Genomic DNA, 25,617 nt, shown 5'->3' on the forward strand with positions numbered 1-25,617 from the left:
GGAGTACTCGGGAGTGCTCAGAAAGATTCTTTACCGTCTGTTCAGGGAAGACCAGGATGCAGCTCGCTCCCCTGAAGACCTGCCCCCTTTTGAGAGAAGTTGCCTGACCCTGAAAGGCAGGCGGCAGCTCCATCCTCTCGTGATGGCTTCCCCTGGTCCCCTCCCTGCATCACTCGGGCTCCTTTAATTCAGGAAGAGCCATGGGTTTCGCTCCTATCCTATTTTGTCCCTTAACGGTGTTGCCCTTGACTGCTTTTTTCCACGTTGCTGTATAGAGAGTGGTCTTGGCATGAGTGTTGTGGTTGGGACACTATAATAAGATTTATCATCATCTTTCGTATGTGTTGAGTAATTACTAAGTACCAGACGTGTTGTGAATCACTTATGAAGGGTCATAGGCGACAGAGCAGTCCTCTGAACTAGGCTAAGGGTCAGCAAATCTTCTCTGTATAGGACCAGATAGTAAATATTTTAGCCTTTGTGTCTCTGCTACAAATACTCAGCTCCGCCCTGGGAGTGCAAAAGCAGCCATTGATAGATAATATGTAAACAAACAAGTGTAGCTGTGCTCCAGTAAAACTTTATTTATAAAAACAGGTGGTGGGCCAGATTTGGCAGTGGGCCATAATTTGCTGACTCCTGCTCTAGAATTTACTGTTGTGACTTTTGCTTGACCTGCCAGGGTTTGATAAAACTTGGCCTCTGATTTTAGTATCCTGCACCATAAATTCTAATGGCTTATTTGGGTAGTTAATATCACCAAAATTTTGTGGACCTTTGTGGCCCAAGAGAAAAAGAATTAATGGCACATAAACTGTTTTCTAGACTCACAAAATTTCTCCTTTCTGGGCTGCAACTAGAAGGGTAGACCATTGTTGTACTTGTAAAGAAGGTGGAACCACTTTCTTCTTCCACATACTTTAGGTTTATTTGGGAGGTGGGTTTAAGAATGTTCATATTCTTCCCAAACCTCAAGATACACCAGAAACCTGAAAACCCATTTCTGTAATTCTTAACTTAATTTCTCTCATCTGGGCTTTAATTGCCCCATCTGTAAAATGGGTGCAAAGCACAAAAACTTCTCTTTGGGCTACATGTCTTTGCAAATATGGTAACTCTTGCTTCTTTGACTAAAATACTCTTTTATTCTCAGGCTCTGTATTAAAATAAACAAGGGGACTGAGACCAGAAATTCTGGTTAAGAATGGGACTTTGAGGACAGAACCTCGTGCTCCTAGCACAGAGTCTGGTATTTAGGAAGGAATCACTGAGTGTTTGTTAGAAGAATCCATTTTGGCTAAGGCACAGAAGGGTCGGCCTACCAAGAGATGGCAATATGGCAGCCAAAGGCGGGCTCTTCCACCTTCCACTCAACAAACTACGCCCCAGCCGGGATGCCCTGACACAGTCACACTTCTGTTGCTTTGTGCTGGACACAGACTTTTGCCGGCCCAAGGCTGTCAAATTCACTTCGATTTTGGCTTCAACTGGGGCTTCATGCTTTCAGGAAAATTTCCCACACCGCCTTTCACTTGAGATCCTTGGCAGGGATGCCTCTCCCATTCTGCACGCACAGCTCACTTAGGGGGCACAAAGAAATGGGAGAAAGCTTGGGGAGAAAAAAAGAAAAAAACCCAACCCAACCCAGTCTAAACCTTGGGAAATCTACCGGGGTCTGCATCTCTTTAAAAAACTATACACAGACATTTCTGGTCGAAGTGAAACCATGCTTTTTGCAGAGGACTGGAGACAGTAAATGAAGCCTTAGTCATACACAGTTAGTTTCAAACTTATGTTGCCGCTCACAGGGAGAAATCAATGTACAGTATATTAAAAACAATCACCGCGGCCTTTAAATGATCCAATAGCTTAGCTTTGAATGCATTCAAGCTAATGGGGGCTTTAATGGCTTCTGACAGATCATTCCATTGATCAAGAGGCATGTATGAAATACGCTGCCTACTAAACTCTGTTTTGATTTCGAGAAAAGAAAACTAAACGTCCATGGTAAACAGGGCTTGATTGTTCAGTGTTCACTGAGGGCCCTCTCAGCCTGACCCTGGCCGGGAGCAGAGGGAAGGACAATGGGAATCCTATATACCTGGCTTGCTTCTTTCCCGACTCTAATCAAGGCGTAATCAACTGGAAATCTCTGTCTGAAGAGCTGGGGGCAGGGGCGGGAGGGTGACCAGAGGTACTGTTTTCTGTGTTGGATGAGTTACGAGCAGGAGTTTGAGCTGCCCTGAGAAATTGACTCAGCCCTTTCAGGGCTCCGGGGTTGGTAGGTTAACTGCGCTTGCTCCAAAGTGAAAAACTGAATTCCCTGTTTGAAAGGATAAAAAGCGTTTTCAGTTGGGGACGACAGATTTGCAAGGAAAAAATGAAAGTCCGCTCCCTGTATCCGTGCGTCCCCAGGCCCCAAGATGACTTTAGCAAGGGCTGAACATTCCTTGACTCGGGAAAGGTGTTTTCGCGGGGCGCGTGGTGTCTGAAAAAAATTTTAGAAGAGGCCTTAACGATATTCTTTGAGACTATTCTTGTGCAAGGGCAGCCACGCTCTGGCTGTTTGTTGTGGCCTCAGAAGGGAGCCATAGGTCACTAAGTGTCAGACTGGCCTTGCCAGATCAGAAGTGATAAACGGACGCAAACTCTTCCATTACGCACCCAAATGAAACTGGTCTCACAAAATAAATAATAATAATCCTCCTTCCTTGGATTTGCCTAGGGCTTTGGTGTTTACAAAGTACTTCCTAATGTGGTCCCTGGCCGGAGAGGTGCTGGCTTCACAGCGCTTGTATTTCCTGTCAGTTTCATGCAGCTTGCAGACCCTCTCTCTCTCCTGTCTTGGACGCTGGGAAGGGCAAGCAAGGGTACCTTTGAAACTGGCATCACTAAAGGCTAGCTCATCTGTGGTCTCTATTTAATCTTTAATATGAGTGCGGAGCAGCTTCCTGTGGCAGTCACTAACCTAGTGGGTTGGGATTATTCTGAGCACACAGGGTCCGGAACCACTGGGCTTTTCCTAAACTTCCCGTAGAATGGCCTTGACCTTTTGGTCCCCATCTGTGGGGCACAGCGCTGTCCTAGGCCAGCACTTCCCATCTCTCAGCAGGAAGCCTCAGCACTTTACCAGATTAAAAACAACGGGAAAACCCTCATGCTAGAAGCGCTTATTTGTACTGGTGCCATGTTTAGTCAGTAGCTTTTGTAAAATTGATGAATTTTGTCTAAAGGCAAGTGCAGACAGGCCAACAGATCTGTATCTGCTGTTATCCATTTAGCTTGACACACATGTACGGGGGAACTATTTTACCTCGATTCTTTCAGGACTGATGAAAAGAAAATGCAAGCAAAGTCACAAACTGCATCATTGGAAAAGAATCACTGAATCGGATGCTGGGAGTTAATTAATGCTTCCCTCCCCTGCAAATAGACTGACCCTGGTACTTAGACATTCAGAGTCAATAAACAATTGTTGAACACAGATCATCCATTAAAAGGTGACAGCAAGAATTTTTAAAGCAAATCTAAAATTGCAAAGGGTGACCTAATCCCGTTGTAGTAATGGGGAGTACGAAGGAATCATTTTTCAGAGTATCTCATTTATAAAAAGGTCCATGCCATCTGCCGAGAGAAAAATGGAAGCTGTGAGAAGCAAATGGGATAGAATGGGATGGTAACATATTGTTCTGGTACTAAGTAGGAGACACAATGTGAATCATCGCAGTGACAGAACAGTCCAACGAGCTAGGCGTTACAGAAACAAAGACTGAATCACAGAGAGGTCAAGTGATTTGCCCGAGTAATGAAGCTACAACAGTTACCACAGGAAACTGGGATAATAATCATTAGAGCTGGTATTTCACTGAAGACCGGTGTATGCCAGGCACAGCTGGAGGCATTTTAGGCACACATCAACTATTTAATCTTCATGACAACCTTAGGTGGTAGACGCACCACTATTATCCCCATTTTGCAGACAAGAAAACAAAGGCTTGAAAGGGAGGCTAGCCTTAGGGTCACATACAGAACCAGGACTCTGCAACCAAAAGCCTCTCCTGCCACCCAGGAATCAGAAGATTCTGAAAACCTGATCAATGGTGATAGGAAAGATAGAGCAGGGGTGCCGAGGGGACTAGTTTTCAATTGTGGGAGGAGGATTTGGGCCTGATACCTGGAACATCAATCGATCGATCGTGCTGCCTTGACAGGGTACTGGGAGAAAGGAAGGGGTGCTGTCCCGTGAGAACAGGGGCTGATGGGATGAAGGATGGTGGGGCAGCCCTGTTCGGGAGCCAGGCTGGGGTGAGGTCTGGTCCTTCCAGGCTGCAGCACGGGGTCTGGGGGCGCTCACCCTTTCTTTGTTAATAAGGGAGAGACGAGAAACAGACCCTTTGGACCTTTCCTGGAGTTCCCCGGCAGACTGGGAATCTACTGGGGTCTCTTGGGTAAGCGAGAGAGCCAGGTGTATCCCTTTTCCTGACAATCCCTGCAATCGGCTCCCCAGAAGCAGCAGCAGCCATGGACACCCTGGCCATCATGCAGGAGATCATCCCTGGCTGCCTCTCTGGCCTCTCCCCGTCCCTGGCCCAGCCTCTCAAAGCTGCCCGGCTCTCCCTGCAGCCACAATCACTACAACACTCTTGGGCCTTCCCTCCCCCTTTATGGTTGTCAAATTGATTTCAACACCGAGATACCTATGGCTCCCAATGAAACTTAATTAAAAATACCATTTAATCACAAAGTAACAAAGGCAAACTGGATAAACGGCATTACCACTTCAGTGCATTTTAATCCGCACCGCTCCTCTCCTTCTCAATCTGTTTGGATGAGAATTGCCTTTTCAAATAAGAATCCCCCTGTCTTCCATGGGCTTGCCTCTGACAGATGTCCAAAATAAACAGTATTTAGCGTGGCATGGATCCAAATGTATGCAATTTGCCCAGTGGTAAAATCAGCCTTAACTAGAGCAGGGAAAAAAAAAAAAAGTTGCATTCAAAAATACCTTCCCTCGAAACACACACAAAAAACCTACTGAATGTGGAGTGTCCATTCAATAGGGTCGATGCAATATCATTTCTAGCATCCCTCGATTCGTTTAGTGACGGATTTGGAAGCTTATTACTAAAATTGTGTCACGAGCGATGCCATGACCCCGCCCTCTCTTCTGTCTAGTGAACTCCCCTGGGCTGAGGCTGCCCGTGAAAGCAGGTGGGGTGGGTGCAGAGCTGTGGGTGCTGCTTGGAGTGAAGCAAAAGGAGGATGGGGTACCACCTCATGCACTCGGAGGGGCTGGCAGGACATCTTCCCCATCTCAAGATCTGGCCCGAGGATGTGGGAAATTCCCAGTTAGAAAGCACTGCCTTTGGACTGAGACCCTTTGGAATCCAGACAGCAGCCAGAGCGATCATGTAAAAGCAAAAGAATCTCACGTCAAGTTATTCCCACCCCTCCCCCATAGAGCCCTCGGTGTTTCTCGGGGCGCTTGACATCAAACCCAAAGGCTGGTCCTCCTCCTCTCCAGCTGCATCTCCCTCACTCTCCCCTGTTTCTCTACTTCGGCCATAGTGGTCCTTTTTGTTTCTTGAACATCCCGCTCTAAGCACCTTCCAGCCTCGGGCCTTCGTCCCCCGCTGTTCCCTTTCCTGGGAAGCTCTTCCCCCCTTACCCTCATTCCCTGACCTCCTAATCCAAGCCACCCTTCCTCAGTCCCCAGCTACACTCCGTCCCCTCACCCACTGGATTCTCTTTCTGGCACTTAAAATGATCTGAAACCATCTTCTTATTTATTTGGTGATTTACTGCCTGTCTCCCCACTACAGAGTTAAATATCTTTCAGGTCACTACATTCCCCAGCACTGGCATGGGGGCAGGTACACGGGAGCCCTTGGAAGGCAGGCACCTGTCCTTGGATGCCCAGGGCTCACCACGCTGCTTGCTGACCTGCGGTAGGCGGTCAAGAAAGGTTTGTGGGGGCTTCCCTGGTGGCGCAGTGGTTGAGAGTCCGCCTGCCGATGCAGGGGACATGGGTTCGTGCCCCGGTCCGGGAAGATCCCACATGCCGCGGAGCGGCTGGGCCCGTGAGCCATGGCCGCTGAGCCTGCGCGTCCGGAGCCTGTGCTCCGCAACGGGAGAGGCCACAACAGTGAGAGGCCCGCGTACCACAAAAAAAAAAAAAAAAAGAAAGAAAAAAAGAAAGGTTTGTGGGAGGGGAAGTCAGTAGCATCTTAGTGCAAAGGGATCTAACTCCTCAGATTACTTCTCTGAAGATAGCTGGGACTGAGGACCGCTGACTCAAGGTGGTCCCAGGGGCAAAGCTTCCCTCTCCTCCACCATACACATGGCCCGTGTCCCAGGGAAAGTTCTTTACTAGTTCACAGGGGAGGAGCAGGATCCGAGCTGTCAGCGTCCCCAGCAGCCCCCCACCCCCTTTTTTTTTTTTTTGCGGTACGCGGGCCTCTCACTGTTATGGCCTCTCCCGTTGCGGAGCACAGGCTCCGGACGCGCAGGCTCAGCGGCCATGGCTCACGGGCCCAGCCGCTCCGCGGCATGTGGGATCTTCCCGGACCGGGGCACGAACCCATGTCCCCTGCATCGGCAGGCGGACTCTCAACCACTGCGCCACCAGGGAAGCCCCCCCTTTTTTAAAATCATCTCTTGCCCTTCCTCCTTCTACCCACCTGAAACTTCCTCAGAGAGTGTATGTAACCCTTAAACACAATGAGCTCATGCTTAGTGAAAGCCACCAGTTCTTCGGAGCAAACGTGATCTCACCTTTCGGATTCACTCCTGGAAGTGGTTTCTCCAACCCCTGGAGCCTCCCCCACCTGCAGGACTCCGAGGACTCTCTCCACCTGGGCGCCCCCCAGGCCAAGGAAGCAGGCCCACCCACTGGTGTGCAAGGAGAAAATAGCAGGACCTCTCTTGGTTTCTTATCTCATCCTTTCAGTATTTTTATTGTTTATGCATGTTTTATGATGTACATGACCTATTAGTACAAGCAGTCCACAAATATAGCTCGATAGTAATACACATATATTGGGGTAAGCACTCAACGTTATTATTCATTTCTACTCTAGGGATGCAAGCAAGCAGTTTTGGAGGGTGCTGACACAAAGGCGTCACGCCAGTCAGGTTCACAATAAATGGTAATTGGGAGCAACGGGGGCCACAGAGGTTCACGCCCTGCCTGAGCGGGCGCTACCTAGCTCTTTGCCGTGCCAGGGTGGAGGCCTAGGGCTGCCGGATGTTCTGAATTCTGAAGAGGATGCACACATTTTTATTTTACATGAAGTCTCCCAATTTTTAAATATTGGCACCTAGTGAACTATGACAAGGAACAGACACTGGGGGGTGTGTGTGAAATAAAACACTAGGCTAGATGGTCCCGAGGCTGCCCGGCCAGTGACTTCTGCGTGCCCTGCACTCCTTACCTACGTGATTTCATTTAGTCTCTCCCACAACCCTGAGAGGCAGCGCTTCATCGTTTACTGACGGGGAGACTGAGGCTTAAAGACACCAGGGAATTCATCCAATGTCTACGAAGAGTCTCAAGATGAGGAAACCCCGCCTGCTTTGTGTGACGTGAACTCCCTGGGGTTGACTCCATGTGAACTAGCGAGATTCTGCTGGCGGGAGAGAGCCTGGTTCTCGGCGCACCTCTCAAGGGGCAAAAAAGCTCCTCAGCTTTCCAACCACTGCAAACAACTACAAAGAAGGTGACAGGCTGGGCAGAGGGGCTAACTATTCTCATGATTTCCAGGGTCACCAAAGGTCGGGAGCCAGGCACAAAAGGGAGAAGTGGGTTCAGGGCATCACAAGACAAAACTGGCACCAAGATTGAGGAAGGGAGGGGAAAATGCCTACAGCAGGTCACTTACTGACATATAATAGTACTAATATTTACTGGGTATTTAACTATGTGTCAGAAATTGTTCTAAGTCTGCAGCTAAGTTATTTCATTTCATCTTCACCTTATGAGTTGGTGCCTATAGTATCCCCATTATACAGATGAGAAAACCAAGGCACAGTAACACACCAAAAGTCACAAGCTACTGGGCATTTAGATCCAGGCACTCGAAAACCAAAGCCCAAGTCTTAACCTCTTCATCGTCTCTCTGGTGCCCCAACATCATCAGGATGGGCACCAGGGTTCTTCTTCAAGCCTCAATTCTACCCATCATTATGTGCGAATGGGGGAATTATAAAACAACATGTAGTATGCTGGCTAAAATCAGGAAGCCACGTAAATAGGACTTTGTCTCTTTCATTAGATCAGGGAAACTTCCTAAAGACAGGATGTCAACTTTATTTTAATCTTCAGCACTGCTCCATTCTTATGTGCAGAGTACAGGGCTCATAACCCAGGCTGTCCTAGAGAAGGAAAAGAGGCTACTCTTCAACGAGGCATTTCTCTTTTAATTTATTTCGCCTGTGGGGAGAGCAGCTACAGAGAACGGGAAAACAGAATCTCCTGCTCTCAAACTTTTGATAGAAGTGCTGTCTGGGAGGGCTTTCTACAATGATGAAAATGTTCTGTGTCCAATACAGCAGTCACTAGCCACACACGGCTACTAAGCGCTTGAAATGTGGCTCGTGCAACTGAGGAACTGAATTTTTAATTACAATTAAAATGGAATTTAAATTTAAGGAGCTCCATCTACCTAGTGGCTACCATACCGAACAGCATAGCCTCTAAAGGGTGTGGTGAGAAAATGGGCTAAATGTCTCTAAATTCGGTCTTCCCCTAGATGACCTGAGAGTCATCCCCTGCAGAGTCTCTCAAAGGTTTGGGAAGGAGGAAAGTAGGTTAGGTTTTGCCACAGGCCAGGCTCACCTTGGTCGCTTCCCAGGCCTTGGGAGTGGAATGGCTCACATTAAAAATCCAAGCGGGGAATAGCTTTGGGGGTTGGAGGTTCTTGTTTAATACCAAATCACTATAACACTGTGTCACTTTTAAACATTTTAATATTCATGGGCTCCATTCCCCTAGCTGTTTCCAACTGGGACCCAGGGTCTACAATCCCAAGGCCCAGTCTACCCATAATCCCCTTGCCTAAGCCCATGACAAGGTTGGAGGAGAGAAGTCAAAAACAGCCTTTGCTCCTCCACCTAAGACTTGGGCTCTTTCTCTAGGGTTTGGCTTCCAGAAGCAGACCCCTGAGTTCGGAAATGATATCTGTGAGATCAAACGGCAGAGGCATTGAAGGATCATCCTTTTCCCAATACGGCCGGCATTCTGGCTTCTGATCCGCGGGTAGAGTTCGGGCAATTCGGGACTGGCACCTGAAAGAGTAAGAATAGGCAGTTTATCCCTGGGAGGAAATGCCTGGAAGACCCAAACTCATGGGCAACTTGGGGCAACTTTGCCAAATGCCCCAGTGACGATCCGCTATGACGGTGGTGATGATAACCAAGGGTGAGTTTGGGCAGCAGAAAGCAGGTGTGTTTATAAGAAGGGAGAATTGTTCTTTATGGCGCTGGAACTTCTTGTTTTTCCAATGCCCAGATCTGTATTACCTCTAATGGCTTTGTAGAAGCCAATCATCGGGGAAATTCAGTTACTCTGCCTTTAAAATGGTGAATTATTTTTTCATTATCTCGACTGTTATTTAAAGTGTGTGATTAAGCCATTATCAGATTTAAATGTTTGTGGGATTTCCATGTATTACTAGATTACTGGGAAAGATTAAATTGAATTTACTGCATTAAAACGTCCAAGAATAGATTAAACAATATTACAGACGGGGATTGACTTTGGAGATCCCAGAGATTTACAAGTGTCCCAGCCTGCTGTGCTCAGAAAAAGGCACTCCAAGGAGAGACCGATTTATAAGGATATATGCAAATAGAGGTTAATAATCATTTCCACTGATGAATAGGTGGAGAAAACTTCCACAAAATTAAATTAAGAGGCTAGCAAGAGTGACTCCCTAAGGAAAACACTTAAATCACGGTTTTTATTAAATGGATTATTCATCAATAGTAGAGAAATTAATTATCATACGCAACTAAATTATAGCCTCGTAGGAAAAAAGTTGGGGCGACATCATCGCACCCTGGCAGGCATCTACCTTGCCGAAAGACCACAGCTTATTGGAAATTGGTCTGGGAAAACTCAGTGGCTTTGGCTTTGTGTATCTGAAAAGTGAGGATCAGACAGAAGAAAACACATATTGCAGTAAGAAACGAACAATTTCTCTACTCTCTTGGAGCACGTGGCGGTGACCGTTGCATGCAACAAAGAGAAATACTCTTGAGTATTTCTGAGATGTACTCAGAAATACTCTGAGTACATCTGGGAGAGTTGCATGGTCCTTCCCCACCCCACCTGACCTTCTTGGCACTGTTCTCTAAATCAATTTAAAAGGGGTCCTACCCATCCTCTGTCTTCCATGTAGGGCTAACTAAGATGAAGAGATCAAAGAATGGACCATCCTGGACCTATTTCCAAGCCTGATGGTCGAGCAGGCTCCTAACTAAAGGACATCTTCTCCTCTGGGGAATTATTAATGGTGAGGGGATCCCCACGGGAAAACATACTTCAACTTTACACCTATTTTCTCGGGTGGTTAATTGCTATACCGGCATCCTGTGCACTCAATCCGTCGTACATTACACATAACATTCCAATATATCTTCAGCTCTCCGCATCGGGCCCTGATAATAGCGTCTGTTAACATGCACTAAGTACTATTATGTAGCACATCACTTCATAAATAATAAGATTAGCTGACCTCAGGGCCCCAAGAAGAGTAATGTGTTTAAATGTTCTCATTATTTATTTAAAACAAGAATTAAAGCAACAGAAGCTGCTTTTGACAATCCTCTTAGCATAAATATTAAACTGTTTGCACTGATAAGCCCACACTGAACTGAAGGACAGAGGCACGTTCTGCAGACTACTTAATAATAATAGGTGTTCGAGAAGTTGCCGCTCGCTGCAGTGGGTGCATCTCTGCAGTTCTAGAGACAGTCTCTAAATCACATGAAAGGGCTGGGGGAAATTCATATTCAAGGGAAGCTGCGACTAATTACAAAGGAACTCTGCAAAGCTTTTTAAATTGTTCTTTCTCTCTGCCTCAGAATCAGAGGGTAAGGCTCAATTTACCAGGTAGGGAGAGTTATTCCAAATTGAGCATTTCCATCTCACGGAGGGTAAATGATCTGTGCACACACTACCCTGGTTGGCAGATTAAAGGGCTGTGATAAGTGTTGATCCACCTCGAATAGCATAAGGTTTGTCAAAAGTCAACAGAGATGCTTTTTCACCTGGCAGTGGGTTTTGCCCCCTCATTTTGAGAAAGTATTAAAAATGTTAACACCTGCTGCAGAAGTTCACTCACACTTGTATTGCACAAGCTTCCCAAGCCCACCCAGTTTTCTTTTGGGTGAAGTGCTCTGATTTTCTACTGTTCTTCCCACGGAAGGACCAGCTGGTGTGGGTACTACCTCCTTCTCATGCCGGCCCTGAGAGGCTAGGAGCTGTGCGTACCCACTGCTTCCCTCTGGGCTAGAGCTAGAACCCCTTGTTTGGTCTCTTCAGGGCCTTAATTCAGATCTTTCAAGATCACTTTAAAACACTTCCTTTAATGCCCAGTGCTCCTTGCCAGTTTCTCAATGGTCACGACTGCGCCCCACAGAGGGCTTGCTGTTGAGGTAACGTATTCACCTGCGAGGAAGCACAGTCGCCCCCAACTCAAAGCACATTGTCCAATTCAACATCATGCTGGATGATGGGACTGAAAAAGAAAAGGCTTGAGAATGACTTGAAGGCGTATCTCCCTTTGGGTTTCAATTTCTCCTGCTCAATTCACTCATTCTGCCTCTCTTCCATCTTTTTTTTTTTTTTTTTAAGAAGATGTTGGGGGTAGGAGTTTATTACTTAATTTATTTTTATTTTTGCTGTGTTGGGTCTTCGTTTCTGTGCGAGGGCTTTCTCCAGTTGCGGCGAGCAGGGGCCACTCTTCATCGCGGTGCACGAACCTCTCACTATCGCGGCCTCTCTTGTTGCGGAGCACAGGCTCCAGATGCGCAGGCTCAGTAGTTGTGGCGCACGGGCTTAGTTGCTCCGAGGCATGTGGGGTCCTCCCAGACCGGGGCTCGAACCCACGTCCCCGCATTAGCAGGCAGATTCTCAACCACTGCACCACCAGGGAAGCCCATCTTAATTTCCTAAGATGGGGAAGCACAGTGGTAAAGACGTTCTCTGGACACCAGGAGCTGCTGCTTCCCTGGGGCATGACATCTTGGGCAAGCTTCTTAACCTCACCAAGCCTCAGTTTCTTACTTGTCACGTGGGAATACTGATGATGGTGATGATGGTGATAGTACATTACTTATGGGCTTGTTGTGGAGGTTAAATGGATTAACACATGTGAAATACTTAGCACAGTGCCTGGCACATGGTAAGCCCTCAATAATTCTTAAATACTATTGTTGCTATCATTACTTCTACTACGAGTACCAGTGACAATGGGAGATACCAACAAGAGGGCTGCCTATTGTACCTGTCACTGTCCCCTCCCTTCAGCTAACTGATTGGGTGGCCTCTGGACTGGGGGAAGCTCTGGAGATCCAGAAGCAGCTCTTTCTGGCTTGAATCAGATTGAGCCTGTGGCTGAATCCTATCACAATGTGACCTTCCAGGACGCTGAGGCTTACGTATTCAAGCTGCTACAGCTCTCCAGTGACAGGCTAAGATGCTCAGATCTAGAAAGACTTAGCAGTTGTTCCTAAGACCCAGAATTCATAAAAGGTGCTGTCGTTGGACTGTCTGAGTGGCAGTTGTTTCAGATTGACTTGGCATTTCTCGGAAGTAAAGTTGGATTGTTTCTCAGCACGCCTACTCTGTAGTTCTCACAAAATCAAGGGGCCCTGAGTTCTCCTAGGAAATGTTTTAGGAGTCCTGACGGTGGTGGACACTGGCTGTCTTGTGTCTTTTCCCAAGTTTCCCACAAAGAAGACTCTAAGTTTCCTGTGGGGAATCCGTCCCATCCCTGTGCTTGGCCACGTGGTTTGAGTGAGATTGGCTGCACCTCTACAGCCAGGGGAGAGCCTTGACTAGTTTAATCTAATCAGCACAACCTATTCTCCCAGCCACAGGGAGTAGGTTAGGGGAGGCACGTGACCCACTCCAGGGCAAGATTGAGAGAGTAAATCAAAGGACTGGTCTGGGCACTAAGGGAAAAGACTTTCTTATCTCCTGGCCTGGGAACTATTAGGATGCGTAATCTGGAACCACCATAGTCATTTTGCTACCACGCAGCAAGGGGCTGGGTCCTGGGTGATATGGTTTGAGTAGCTGGATTGAGTCTCACCTGAAGCTAGGTATGCTTACACTTTTTCAGTGGCATGAGCTTGTTATTGTTTGAGTTAGGTTCTTCTGTCACTTGCAACCCAAAGAGTCCTGGCTGATATGCTGGCCATGCATCCCACCCCTCAGTGACCTCCTGCCTTCTACAGCATCCATTGCCATGGCCCTGCCTGCCAAGTGCACGTTGATAGTCCTCTCTGCAAACTGAGATGCTGCTGATACAGTACAGTGTGTGCAGAGATCATTTGAGTTGAAAGCATGAAATCCCTGGCTTTTGTTTTTGATTCCAATAATATTTCCACTGGGGACAAATTTCTACCCAGAAGACAAGAGCGCGCTGGTGTCATCCACACTGGCCTTTGCGCAAAAATAAGCCAGTTTTAATGACCAGAGCTGGATGACCTTTCTAAAGAAAGTGAAAAAAATTTCCCTAAAAATTTCCTTATCAAGGATAGCAGATCATTCTGAACCCAGACAAACAGTAAGAAACTTAGCTAAACAGTAAGAAAGTTACAGTTTCCCCTTTCAACCTTGTGCTCTCTACTCTCATCCTAAAGGGTGAACAAATAAACTCAGATCTACTCAGAAAACCCGGTTCCTTTTATGCAGCATTGCAAGGGGAGCAATGGAAAATAATATATGCTTCATCTCCCTCCCTCCCAAATTCACATTATTTCAACTCAAAGGACTCTATAGCTACCCTCAAAACCCTTGCTACTTGGGAATGGTTCTCCCTGAATGACCTAGTGACGTAACAGGAAGCAGCCGAAAGGTGTCACGTTGGCTGGCCTGTCAGCCGACTGTCCAGAGGTTCCCCTCCTCTCCTCTCTCAGGTGTAACTCACGCGGGGCCCCACTGCCTGCTGATTCCCCCAGGGCTACACTTACATTTGGAGGATGAGGACCGCAGCTACATTAGTGAACACTGGTCGCCATGCTGAAATTAACCACTTTAGCTAAAGTGTGTGTTAATTATGGGTATGCAAGTAGTCAATAAAAGGTTAATGCAAGAGCCAGAGAATAAATTTCTTCCCTTATTGCATCACTTCACAGACTAAATGACTAACATTATACTTTGTGTTTTTAATCAATAGGTTTTACAGTAATGTGCTGGCCATTGATTTTAAGAAAACATGTACGGTCTTCCTCCTCGTCCCTAAATTTTGCAACAAATAAAGAAGGACAGGTAACATTTCCATTACTCTTGACGAAATGATAAAGATTTGGGGAGAAATGGTTCCTGCTAAAAGATTCACTGGGATAAACAAGCGTTAAAAAAAAAAAAAAGTACAAAAAACTAGAACTTGATGGAGAAATGTTACCAAGCACAGGCCATTGAGGAGACCAAAAAAAAAAAAAAAACCGAACTCCTAAGAGAGAATTCTTTAATGTGAAAGAAGAGAGTAACTCCTGATTAAAATTAGCACATTCTGTACATTGTTTAAGCGTCCCGAAGAATCTTAATATGCAGCACTGATTTATTCAATTTTCACAATAACCTGAGAGAGATGGGGAGGTAGGTATCTGAACCACATATGACGTGAGGGCTGCCTTACCCCAGGTTAATCCAATGGCAGGTGGGAGAGTGGGGCTGCGCAGACCCTGGACGACTGGCTGGCTGCCCCTTCCCCCACATTCCATCTTTCTCATGGATTCCCATTTGGACCACAATGGGTGCTATCCCCTGATTACTTAGCTATTCTTGCCCCACGTAGATATTCAGGAGGTTACAAACCATTTCCGGGGAAAGAAAGGAGCAAAATGCTTTTTTTTTTTTCATGTTCCTGTGACAATAATTACAGCAAATGACTGACAAAACTTCCTCTTCATTCTAATGACTCTGAGGTTCTCATAGCATAAGCATCTATCATCTATAGAAGTAAAAGATACATCTTCATCTTTTAAGAGCATAAACTACTTCTAATTATACAGTCATCCCCCAGTATTTTCATGGGACTCATTCCAGGACCCCCTGCTTGCATACCAAGATCCATGGATGCTCAAATCCCTTCCAGTTGGCCCTCCGTATCCTTGGGTTCTGCATCCACAGATACAGAGGGCTGACTATATTTATTGAAAAAAAAAACCCATGTATAAGGGGACCTTCTTAGTTCAAATTTACTCAAGGGTCAACTGTATTCCTGGAGTGACCCTGAGAAAAATCTCCCAACCTCTTAGTTTCCTCAACTGTTACACGAAGTTCATGTTTCCCTGCTTCACTGGACTTTGTGAAGATAAAAATTAAACAGTGTATATAAAAGCCCTTTAAAATATGTAGACTACTGCACAAATGTAGCCCTTTCCTATGTGACACAAGTTCTATTTTTCAAACACAGCAGATTAGGCAACGTTGGACGGGGGCTTGTAATGCTTAAAAATAAGTGTGAAAAAAAAGAATAAACTATGTGCATCCAGATAATGAAATATCACATAGCCCTTAAAAAGAATACATTAAAAAAAAATAAGTGTGAAAGACATCACACTTTCTTTTTAAGATTTTTTTTTTCATGTGGACCATTTTACAAGTCTTTATTGAATTTCTTACAATATTGCTTCTGTTTTTTATGTTTTGGTTTTTTGGCCACGAGGCATGTGGGATCTTAGTTCCCTGACCAGGGATCGAACCCACACTCCCTGCACTGGAAGGCGAAGTCTTAACCACTGGACCGCCAGGAAAGTCCCAAAAGACTAGAGCAATTTAGACTCACAGCTTCATCAGAAAATATCCAGTCTTCTCCAAGTCAGAGTTTTTTTCCTGGAATTTTCACTTACGGTGAGGAGTTGACTGTCATCCTGGTTCATGTCAAACAGAAGGCTGTTTCAGGGTATCAGCCACATCACAGTGTAAACCAGCACCAAGGCTTAAGAGGCTTCACTCAAGTAGACAACCCTGATGTGATATCACATCAAATCTACATTTAACCTGGAAAACGCAACTGCCAGGACCAGCATGAAAGAAGGGGGAAATAAGGATGTAAAGGGGCAACAAACTCAACGGCCTTCTGTGCTTTGGAGGGAGCTCGAGACCAATGTGGGACCTGCACGTTCTCCGTTCTTAGTTTCTCTGGGCCCAGTAGAATCGCAGCATCTTGCCACACAGAGTTATTCCAGTGTTTAAAAGAGAAGTATTGGGGCTTCCCTGGTGGCACAGTGGTTAAGAATCTGCCTGCCAATGCGGGCGACACGAGTTCAAGCCCTGGTCCGGGAAAATCCCACATGCCACGGAGCAACTAAGCCTGTGCGCCACAACTACTGAGCCCATGTGCTGCAACTACTGAAGCCCGCACGCCTAGAGCCTGTGCTCCGCAACAAGAAGCCCATGCACCACAACGAAGAGTAGCTCCCGCTCGCCACAACTAGAGAAAACCCGCATGCAGCAATGAAGACACAATGCAGCCAAAAATAAATAAATTTATTAAAAAAAGAGAGAAGTATTTTTTCATATAACACGGGATCTAACTCCCTAATAGTACTTTATGTACCATTTAAGGGATTCCATGAATAATTCTGACTCTCCATGATGTCTACATTAAACACCACATTTCAAATCTCACTCTGAGTAAGAGGCTACTCCATTGTACTGTTTTTCATGGTCTCACCAGGCTTTGTTCCAAATAATCTGTCTTAGAGGTGAGGCGAGCATGCAGACCTGTTTATAATCATCTACCCCTGAGACTCTAAATGCTTTGAAAAGAGAAGAGTGAGTGAATGCATTTATAATTTGTCTTCTTGGACTTTGTGTTACTGCCATCATGGCTCTGTGGACAACTTGACAAAGAAAGAGCTGCCCTGTCATACGAATCACGATGGTCTACTTTGACTAAGGTGGTTGTATGAAATCAGCTTGTTTGATTTGTATAACTCAGTTTACCTACTGCAGAACCACTAAGCAAAACCAACTCCTGAGTGAGTTCCAGCAAAGGACACTCTCACTTTCTCTTTCAAAGGCTTTTAACCTCCTGCCTCTGACTCACATGTTAATGTTCTCAGATCAGTAAAGTCAACACACATCAGAGCGAGGAAAAGCTACACTTTGGCCCATGGGTCAGCTTTTTTTTGGGGGGGATGGGGTGGGTCAATATACCTTTTTAGCAGGTAGTATTTTTTTCAGCCATGACCCCTTGAGAAGCTTGACTCGACTTAACTTCTGGTTATTTAAAAATCTACTTTTGGCTTCACATTTCAGGGAAGAAGGGAGAAGCCTGATAGAAGAGCTTGCTTAGATGCTCTAAAAGCCAAATATCCCCCAAATGCTTTTGAATACCAGGATAATACCATTCAGCCATCTGGATAACCAGCCATTTTGCGAGAAATCATTGTGCTGTTCAGTATGGATAAACCCTGCTGTCTAGGTCTCAGTCAATCAAACAGCATGCTTATGGAGTACCTACTGTGAACCTATACTCTTCCCTCATTGGGAGGAGGAGGGAGTAGCACAGAGAACAGCCCAGGCCAAGCCCAGCTGCTGCAAATAACTGTCCTCTCCACATGTTTGGATCTCACCCTTTTCCATGTAAATAATGGTTCTCATCGCTCCTAATTCTTCTCCTCAACACCAATATTACCTATAATTTCTCTGAAATATAATATCAATATATTATATAGCCCAGTAGCCATGAATAGCAGGGTGTCTGGTCTTGTTTAAGGAAAATGAACATTTAGAGTTCCTACTTGGGATCCAAGAAGAAATTTCCTTTGACCAGGGTTCCCTGTCCTCCTAACATATGGAACCAGGGCTTTGTCCCACTCCAGATCACTGCTAAGAGCTCCTCTGACCTGTGGCAAAGACTCCACCAGAGAAGAGAGGCCCCTGGGGTGAGGGGTAAGGTGCTCAGATAGTACCTCCCAGGGGTCAAGAGATGAAGAGACAAGGTCACAAGACCTCTAACTGGTCTAAAAATCAGGGATACTTTTTGGTAACAGAATGGCTTATAGGCAACTCTGTTCTTTCTTTCAGGGTCCAGGGGGATGCCATGTCCTTTTCCCTTCTACTGTACTATCTGCTGCCTTCTTTAGGGTTTCTTCCCAACCTGCGTAATTATACTGTGTAATCCTCACATCTCCTTACCGTTCTGCCCTTTTAAGTTTTTCAGAGGTTTTTGTTGCTATGGGAGATACTATAAAGAAATTCTATCTCATGCCAGTGCTTCCCTGATGACATCTCCTCTCAGACCAAAGGAATAGTAATAATGCTGATAGAAACATTAAAAATAGCCCATCATATCTACTAAGTGTTGGGCACTGTATAAGTCTTCTAATGAAACGTATGTCCTCAAATGGAAAATGGAGGTCCAGAAGATTAAATAGCTTGTCCAAGATTTCACAGCTAAAGAAAGGATAGGGCTTCCCTGGTGGCGCAGTGGTTGAGAGTCCGCCTGCCGATGCAGGGGACACGGGTTCGTGCCCCTATCCCGGAAGATCCCACATGCCGCGGAGCGGCTGGGCCCGCGAGCCATGGCCGCGGAGCCTGTGTGTCCGGAGCCTGTGCTCCGCAACGGGAGAGGCCACAGCAGTGAGAGGCCCGCGTACAGCAAAAAAAAAAAAAAAAAAAAAAAAAAAAAAAAAAGAAAGGATAGAGTCAGGATTTGGCAAAACTGTCTGATTCCTCATCTCAAGCTCTTTGTACTGTTCCAAAATATAGACATCAAGAGAATCAGTTTGGGTCCTGGTTATAAACAGTTTTCCAAAGGCACCTAGCCCCAAGCTAGACTCCCGGGAGGAGGGTCCTGTCCATGTGAATTTTCACACGTGACTCTTCAGACTGAGCCAGTTTGCGAAAACATTCACCATCTTCACCTACCACAAAGGACCACAAAGATGCTGAAGGTGGTATGTGGGTGGGTGGGTGGGGGACACGTGGGTGTCTTTGGGTCCACAGAGGACTCACATTAAACTCACCTCCATTTCAGAGGACACCAGGCTCAGGGTCAGTTCTTGTAGACCCGCAACTTGGCTCCGTAAGTAGGTAACTGGTGACTTCACAAGGTCTGGCACAGAGAACAGTACTCCTGGAGCCCCTCCCCCTACTTCAGGGACTCCAGCAGGCCCGTGGAACCACTTAACATTGGAGACTGCTTGGCCCAACACGGGGGTGTAAATCCAGGAGGTAAGGAGTTGAGAACAATTTTATCCCCAGGTTCATTTGTCAGCTTGTCAGTTACATAATGAGAGTGATGAATGGGCTACCTTGACAGCTGAACATTTAGGAGCTGCTGACCTTTGATCTCTGGTCACATGATAGGGTCATCTGAAACTTGCATGACTTCTACCTGGCCAAGGGTAACAATATAAAGGTCAAATCGGCTGGACGATTATATGAATCAAGTCTGAGGCAGCTTGGTTGGGAGTTTTAAGAGAGGCCGGGTTGGGTTCCCCAGCACACAAAGCTATGGAACCACTGCAGAAAGGTGCTCAACAAAAGATATACAATTTCAAAGCAGTCTAGAGTAACTTTCCTTGCAAGGGAATAGAATGAACTCATTATTTTTAAAGGGCAACAATGAAAACAAACACTTTGGAAGAAAATATATTCTGCCAGTGCCTCTGCCATTGGGAGGGAAGCATACAGGCATATGACTTAATGAGTAATATTAATGCTATACCTGCAACATGGCAGAAGGTCCAATTTGATGCAATTATTGGAACAAAATCCCCACTGGGTAGTATCAAGCCCTCCTTTCAGCCATAGAATACGGTCTCTCCTCCATCCTCTGTCAGCACAGTACCCCACAAAGGACCATGATTGACAAAAGATAACCCTTTCCAAATTTCATGACTTCCCTGTTGCTTGAAACTTAAGCAAAGTTTGCACGGGACAGTCTCAAACTTCAGAAAGATTCCAGAATAACTTACAATCAGAAATTCAAGGCAGCTGTGATTTTCAGATGCACTATAACATTTAAAAAAGTGTTTCTTCTTGCAAACCTGAAGAGTTTTGCTTTTTGATTACTTGGTTAAATTCCATTTACTCAGAATCAGATAACAGTAGTCACAGAGGTAATGAATACAGTTATGAAAATGAAAGCTAAGAGGCCAACGCCATCGATTTCCAGAATCCAGAAACTTCATAACCCATGAAAGAAGCAGACATTACAGAGAAATCTGATTTACATCAAGAGCTTGTTTTCTACAAAGGATTTTCCCCTGCAAAGTCAAAGACCGATGGACAAACCTCCATTGGAGCACAATCCATTCCTACTCTTGAGAGGTGAGCAAAGCAAAGGACAGTGGCTTACAGAATAAAAGGCCAGCTGTTCTGACTTTGGAATGCTCATTTGAGTTGTAAGCTGCGAAATAAATTTGAGTTGATGGTCCTCCCATCTGCTCACCTGTCAGTCTATTTCCACTGTGCTGCTGTTTTTAGAAATACTTCCAAGTAACCTGCTTAATTGGTTTTGGGATGCCGAGAAGCATCTCCCAAGTTTAGTTTAACCTTATACAGAACATGGAGCTACTGGGCCTTTGTTTCTTTTCTCTCCTTTACGAACATTTACTAATAGGTCAAGAGCACTTACGTAGAAAACTTGGTGGAGCCGCGAACCAACGGGGTGGGGGGCAGTCCAAATGAGGAATTAGAGAGAAAATGGTGGGTCAAAACAGAATGTCAACTGATCAAGGGCATCCCAGTCTTCTGAAGAATTTCTGCTTTGTACCCGTTTAAAAGCCGAGTCCAAGTCAAAATTCTTACAATAGTCCACAAGTCGCTTCATGACCTACGGCTTCCCCCCTCACTGGTCACCCCCCCCATCCTCTGGCCTCTCCTTCCACTTGTCCCATTACTCACTTTGCTCTAGTCGTATTGGCTGATGTGCTCTTCCTTGAACAGGCAAAGAATACTCTCAGGTATTCCAGAGCGCTCGAATGCCTGCTGTTTCTTCAGCCTTGAACACTCTTCCCCTAAGATATCCATGTGGCTCGCTCCCCTATGACTTCAGGTCACCACTTAAACATAATCTAATCAGTAAGGTCTTCCTTGACTATCCTACCTAAGACAGCAGCATCACCCCTTCCTACCTACCCAAGGTAGCACTCCCTACTCCCCATCTTCTTTTCCTGCCCCATTTTTCTCCACAACACTTGATACCATCAAGGGTGTGTGTGTGTGTGTGTGTGTGTGTGTGTGTGTGTGTAAGATAAGCTCCCTGAAGGCAGGGATTTCTGATGTACTCACTGCTATATCCTCCAAGCCTAGAGTCTGCCCCATTGAAGCCATAGTAAATACGGTGCGATGCACAGATGACTAAAAGCAACTTGCATCTGAACTTCCAACTGTACTTCCTTAAGGCAGGACTAAGCCATCTGCAGTATCACCAATTTTATGATAACGACAGTAAATGCACAAGGCACAACCAAAGGAGACATAATAACATTATCTCATCCACGGACAAAGAGGATGATATGGTAGGAAGAAAATTGGTCTGGGAATTCAAGACCCAGCTCCACCACTACCCTATCCTGTGACCTTGGGCAAAATCTTGACTTTCTGGCCATCAGTACTCAGGTCTGTAAAATGAAAGGTTGGGTTAGACAACCCCTGAGGTTCTTCCCATCTTTAAAAAACTGGGATTTTACATATAAATATTATGGTTTACCTTCACATACCTTATCTCATATGACCCTCACTACTAGGGTAGGAAATAAAGGTGCTGTCCCAGTTGGGGAGATTAGGATGTGGAGGCCTTGCTCCAGGTCACATGGCTGCTAAGACACGTAGCTGGGACTAAAACTTAGGTCATTTGCTAGTTCAGCATTTTTCTACAAAACTGCACTTCCTCTATTGGTAGAATTGGAAGTACTACCAGTCACTGTTACTCTGATCCGAAAAGTATTTTTGCAGGCAAGTTCTTATCCCCTTAAGATAACATATGTGTATCATGGACCCCTCTGGGCACTATTCCACCCTAGCCCAAGAATCCTTGGATTCTCTAAGCTGCCATTTCAAGATTCGAGATATAATAAATGGCTCCATCTGCCTATGGATGTTTTATGATATGAATAAAACTATATTTTAGTGTAGCTCTTCGGTAGAAGGGCAAGAAGTCAAAGCAACTGTAGCATCAGGATTGCTATGCTAACAAGGTCGCTGAACTCCAAAGATGTCAGAAACTTCCTCGTCTTAAAGCCAAAGCAAATCTGCACTTTATACCCCTAGGAACTGAATGATGCTGTTTCTGCAGCTAACATTTAGAAATTAAAATTGCTTTTACCCACATAAATATCTATGCTGCTGGGTTCAGTGATCAAGAAGGAGGAAAACTCAATAAACTATAATGGAAAAGAATTTTAAAAATATATAGGGACTTCCCTGGTGGTGCAGTGGTTAAGAATCCACCTGCCAATGCAGGGGACACGGGTTCGAGCCCTGGTCCGGGAAGATCCCACATGCTGTGGAGCAACTAAGCCCGTGTACCACGACTACTGAGCTGGCGCTCTAGAGCCCGCAAGCCACAACTATTGAGCCCATGCACTGCAACTACTGAAGCCCATGCACCTAGAGCCTGTGCTCTGCAACAGGAGAAGCCACTGCAGTGAGAAGCCTGCGCAACGCAAGGAGGAGTAGCCTCCGCTCGCTCCAACTAGAGAAAGCCGGTGTGCAGCAACGAAGACCCAACACAGCCAAAAAAAAAAAAAAAAAAAAAAAGATATATACATATATATGTGTATAACCGAATCACTTTGCTGTACACCTGAAACATCCAGGACCCAGGCTGCTGCATCTATTTTTTTGTTTTGCCATCCTTAGCTCACGGCTGCCATCCTTGAGGTCACCTTATGGTCCAGGTGTTCTAGCCACCATATCTGGTTTCCCAGGCAGGAGCGGGAGAAAGGAGAGAGGGGTAAAACATGCCCTTACCTCCTCTTTCTAAGGAAGACAGCCAACCAACCTCCACCTCCGTGTCACTGACTAGAACTCAGTCCCTGGGCTGCAAAAGAGGCTGCGAAGTGTAGGGGTTTTTTTTTTTTTTTACAGTTTTGTTTATTTTTGGCTGCACAGCATGTGGGATCTTAGTTCTCCGACCAGGGGTTGAACCCATGCCCCCTGCGGTGGAAGTGCAAAGTCTTAACCACTGGACTGCCAGGGAAGTAAGTCCCTGTAGGTTTTTAACTGGATGTGCTACCCTTTTCTCTCCTCCATTAAAACTGGGATTCTATACTCAGGAAGAAGGAAAGGATGAGGGCCGGATGAGAAACTAGTGTTCTCTGCCACACAATGTAAGCAAATAGACATTAAGGTAATGTCTTCTAGGGATCAATGTTCTGGAGCAAATCAAACAGGAAATGAGTAAGTGAGCGAATGGGGGCGGGGAGGAAGGGCTGTGGCTGGAGTGGAAGCAGTAGGCATCTATCGGGGGAAGAGGATTTTAGGTGCCAATGAGTCAGGCTTGATCAAGGGACAGCAAGAAGGCCACTGTAGCTGAAGCAGGGCGACCAAGGGAGGAAGGAGGTGGGGTCAGAGAGGACCAGGGTCTTGGAAGCCACTGTACAGACTGATTTTATTCTCAGCGAGATGGGAAAGCACTGGAGGCTTTAAACAGGGAGGTGACAGGATCGAGTCCCATAGTTCGCAGAAAACCTCTCCCAGTTCCTTTAGGAACTGGGTCATTTCACGAGAGTAAACGTCTACGCTCTACCTACTCGTGGTGTGCTGTGGATGAAGCAAAATACCCTCCTTAAGACTCCTCCCTGGCCTGAGCACCCCCACCCCCGACCCAAAGCTGGCTGAGAGGGAGGGGGCAGCGCTGAGCCTGACCATCCCCACAGCTTGGACGCTTTGTTCCCCTTTGTGCTGCAAGAGAAAAGAAGCAGTACCGCCCAAGCCTCCCCTAACTCCTAAGTTCACCTGATGTGTATCTTCAGAACGCAACTCACATCCAATCTGGGCTGTTCATTTACTTCTGGGGGCCGTGGATTGAGGCTGAGGAGGAAGGGGTAATCCTAGATGCTGAGAGCCACGGAAGACTGAGCAGACCTCTGAGTCAGCGCAGGGGTTGCTTCTAAAATGACTGGATTTGAAAGGACTTTTTAAAAAATTGCACTTCAATGGAAAGCGGACCAAATTCTGAAATCCTCCAACTGAAGTTTCTGCTGGGCTGCCGGCGTCGCCAGCAGCAGACCAAAGCCCATTGGCGCCTTGGAGAGGAAGGATGAGTAGCCCAGAGACTGCCTTAGGGCTGCACGTGGCTTCCAAACTGCAGGTTAACTGGGTGGGTTGATTCATTAATCATCACAGCCACCACGTTCCCAGCCAGGCATCTCCGAGGAGCAAGCAAGGCAGAGAGACCGGCCATCGTCTATTTATTACTTTACAGTCTTGTATGCTCTGGTCTTCCACGGGCTGGTGCAGTCTCCCACTCCAGGGCTCTGACAGCTTGGGCCTGTAGCTCCCTCACTGTCTGGGGTGAGCGCATTCTCCCAGCACCAGTGATTGCTTGTGGGGTGACCTTGGCAAGGGCACTTAGGCAGCATTTTCTCATCTGTCAAGGCGAGGCAGCCACAGACCCCCGGAGTCACCTCTGGTAAATACTCATGTGTGGACCAGTGCCGGCCACCTCATCCCAAAGCCCCCTGGCTCTGGGAAGAAGGCTTTTTCCAACAGGGAAAATGAGTGAGGCCAAGTCCTTGGCTCGTGCCCGTGAGAGATGGGGGAGGCGGTGGGGGTGGAAGAGGAAAGTGTCTCTTTGCAGGAAAGACACCCTTAGGCCCTCACCGCGGATCCCAGGCACCTTCTCATTTGCCAAAACCCAGAAGGTCAGAGGGAATCAAAGAATGACTCTGCTTGTGCAGAATGTCATTATAGAGGAGGCTGGGAACGGGAGGCCCGTTACGAGTCACCTTTCCGGCTCCTGCGAACAGGCTGATTAATGGAGAAGTTGAGCTTCTTGCTGAGCATGACAGGAGTGGGGTCAGCTAGGAACAGGCCAGGGCTCGGCGGTGAGTCAGGACGGCACAGCAAGGACCTGATTAGCGGCTGTCACCTCCTGTCCCCATGCCTGGCCTGCTAGGGAGCCAGGCTTCGCAGCCGACTGCTAAGTTAGAATTTACACTTTCTGCAAGAACGGTCTTGCAGTCAAGACCACCTGGGAGTTGGCACAGACTGAGGGGCCATTATGCTTTCTCCGCAGCCCTAGCTGATAGGGGAGCTCCAGTGAGATGGGAAGGAACTTGCTGTTCCTAATTTAAATTGCTCTTTCTAGCTGGAGATGGACTTGCCCAGGTCCTAGTGCCCAAAGGCACCCACCTGTAAGTTACAGGGCCAGGGTCGTGTGTGGAAGTGCCATCATCGGCAGGTGACCTGCCCACGTG

The 25,617-nt window shown here is 46.5% G+C and overlaps 1 protein-coding gene across 1 annotated transcript in view; it reads right to left on the reverse strand.

Moving 5' to 3' along the window:
• Positions 1-6,940: 6,940 nt before the first annotated feature.
• Positions 6,941-25,617, reverse strand: part of FTO (FTO alpha-ketoglutarate dependent dioxygenase) — a 372,235-nt gene continuing 353,558 nt past the window's right edge. Inside the window, exon 9 of the mRNA XM_081216486.1 lies at positions 6,941-9,285. Within this exon, the coding sequence (XP_081072612.1) occupies positions 9,132-9,285 (154 nt within the window). The 3' untranslated portion in view covers positions 6,941-9,131. The remainder of the gene's footprint in view (positions 9,286-25,617) is intronic.

Source organism: Mesoplodon bidens (assembly GCF_964165515.1).
Source record: "Mesoplodon bidens genome assembly, chromosome: 18".
Lineage (NCBI taxonomy): Eukaryota > Metazoa > Chordata > Mammalia > Artiodactyla > Ziphiidae > Mesoplodon > Mesoplodon bidens.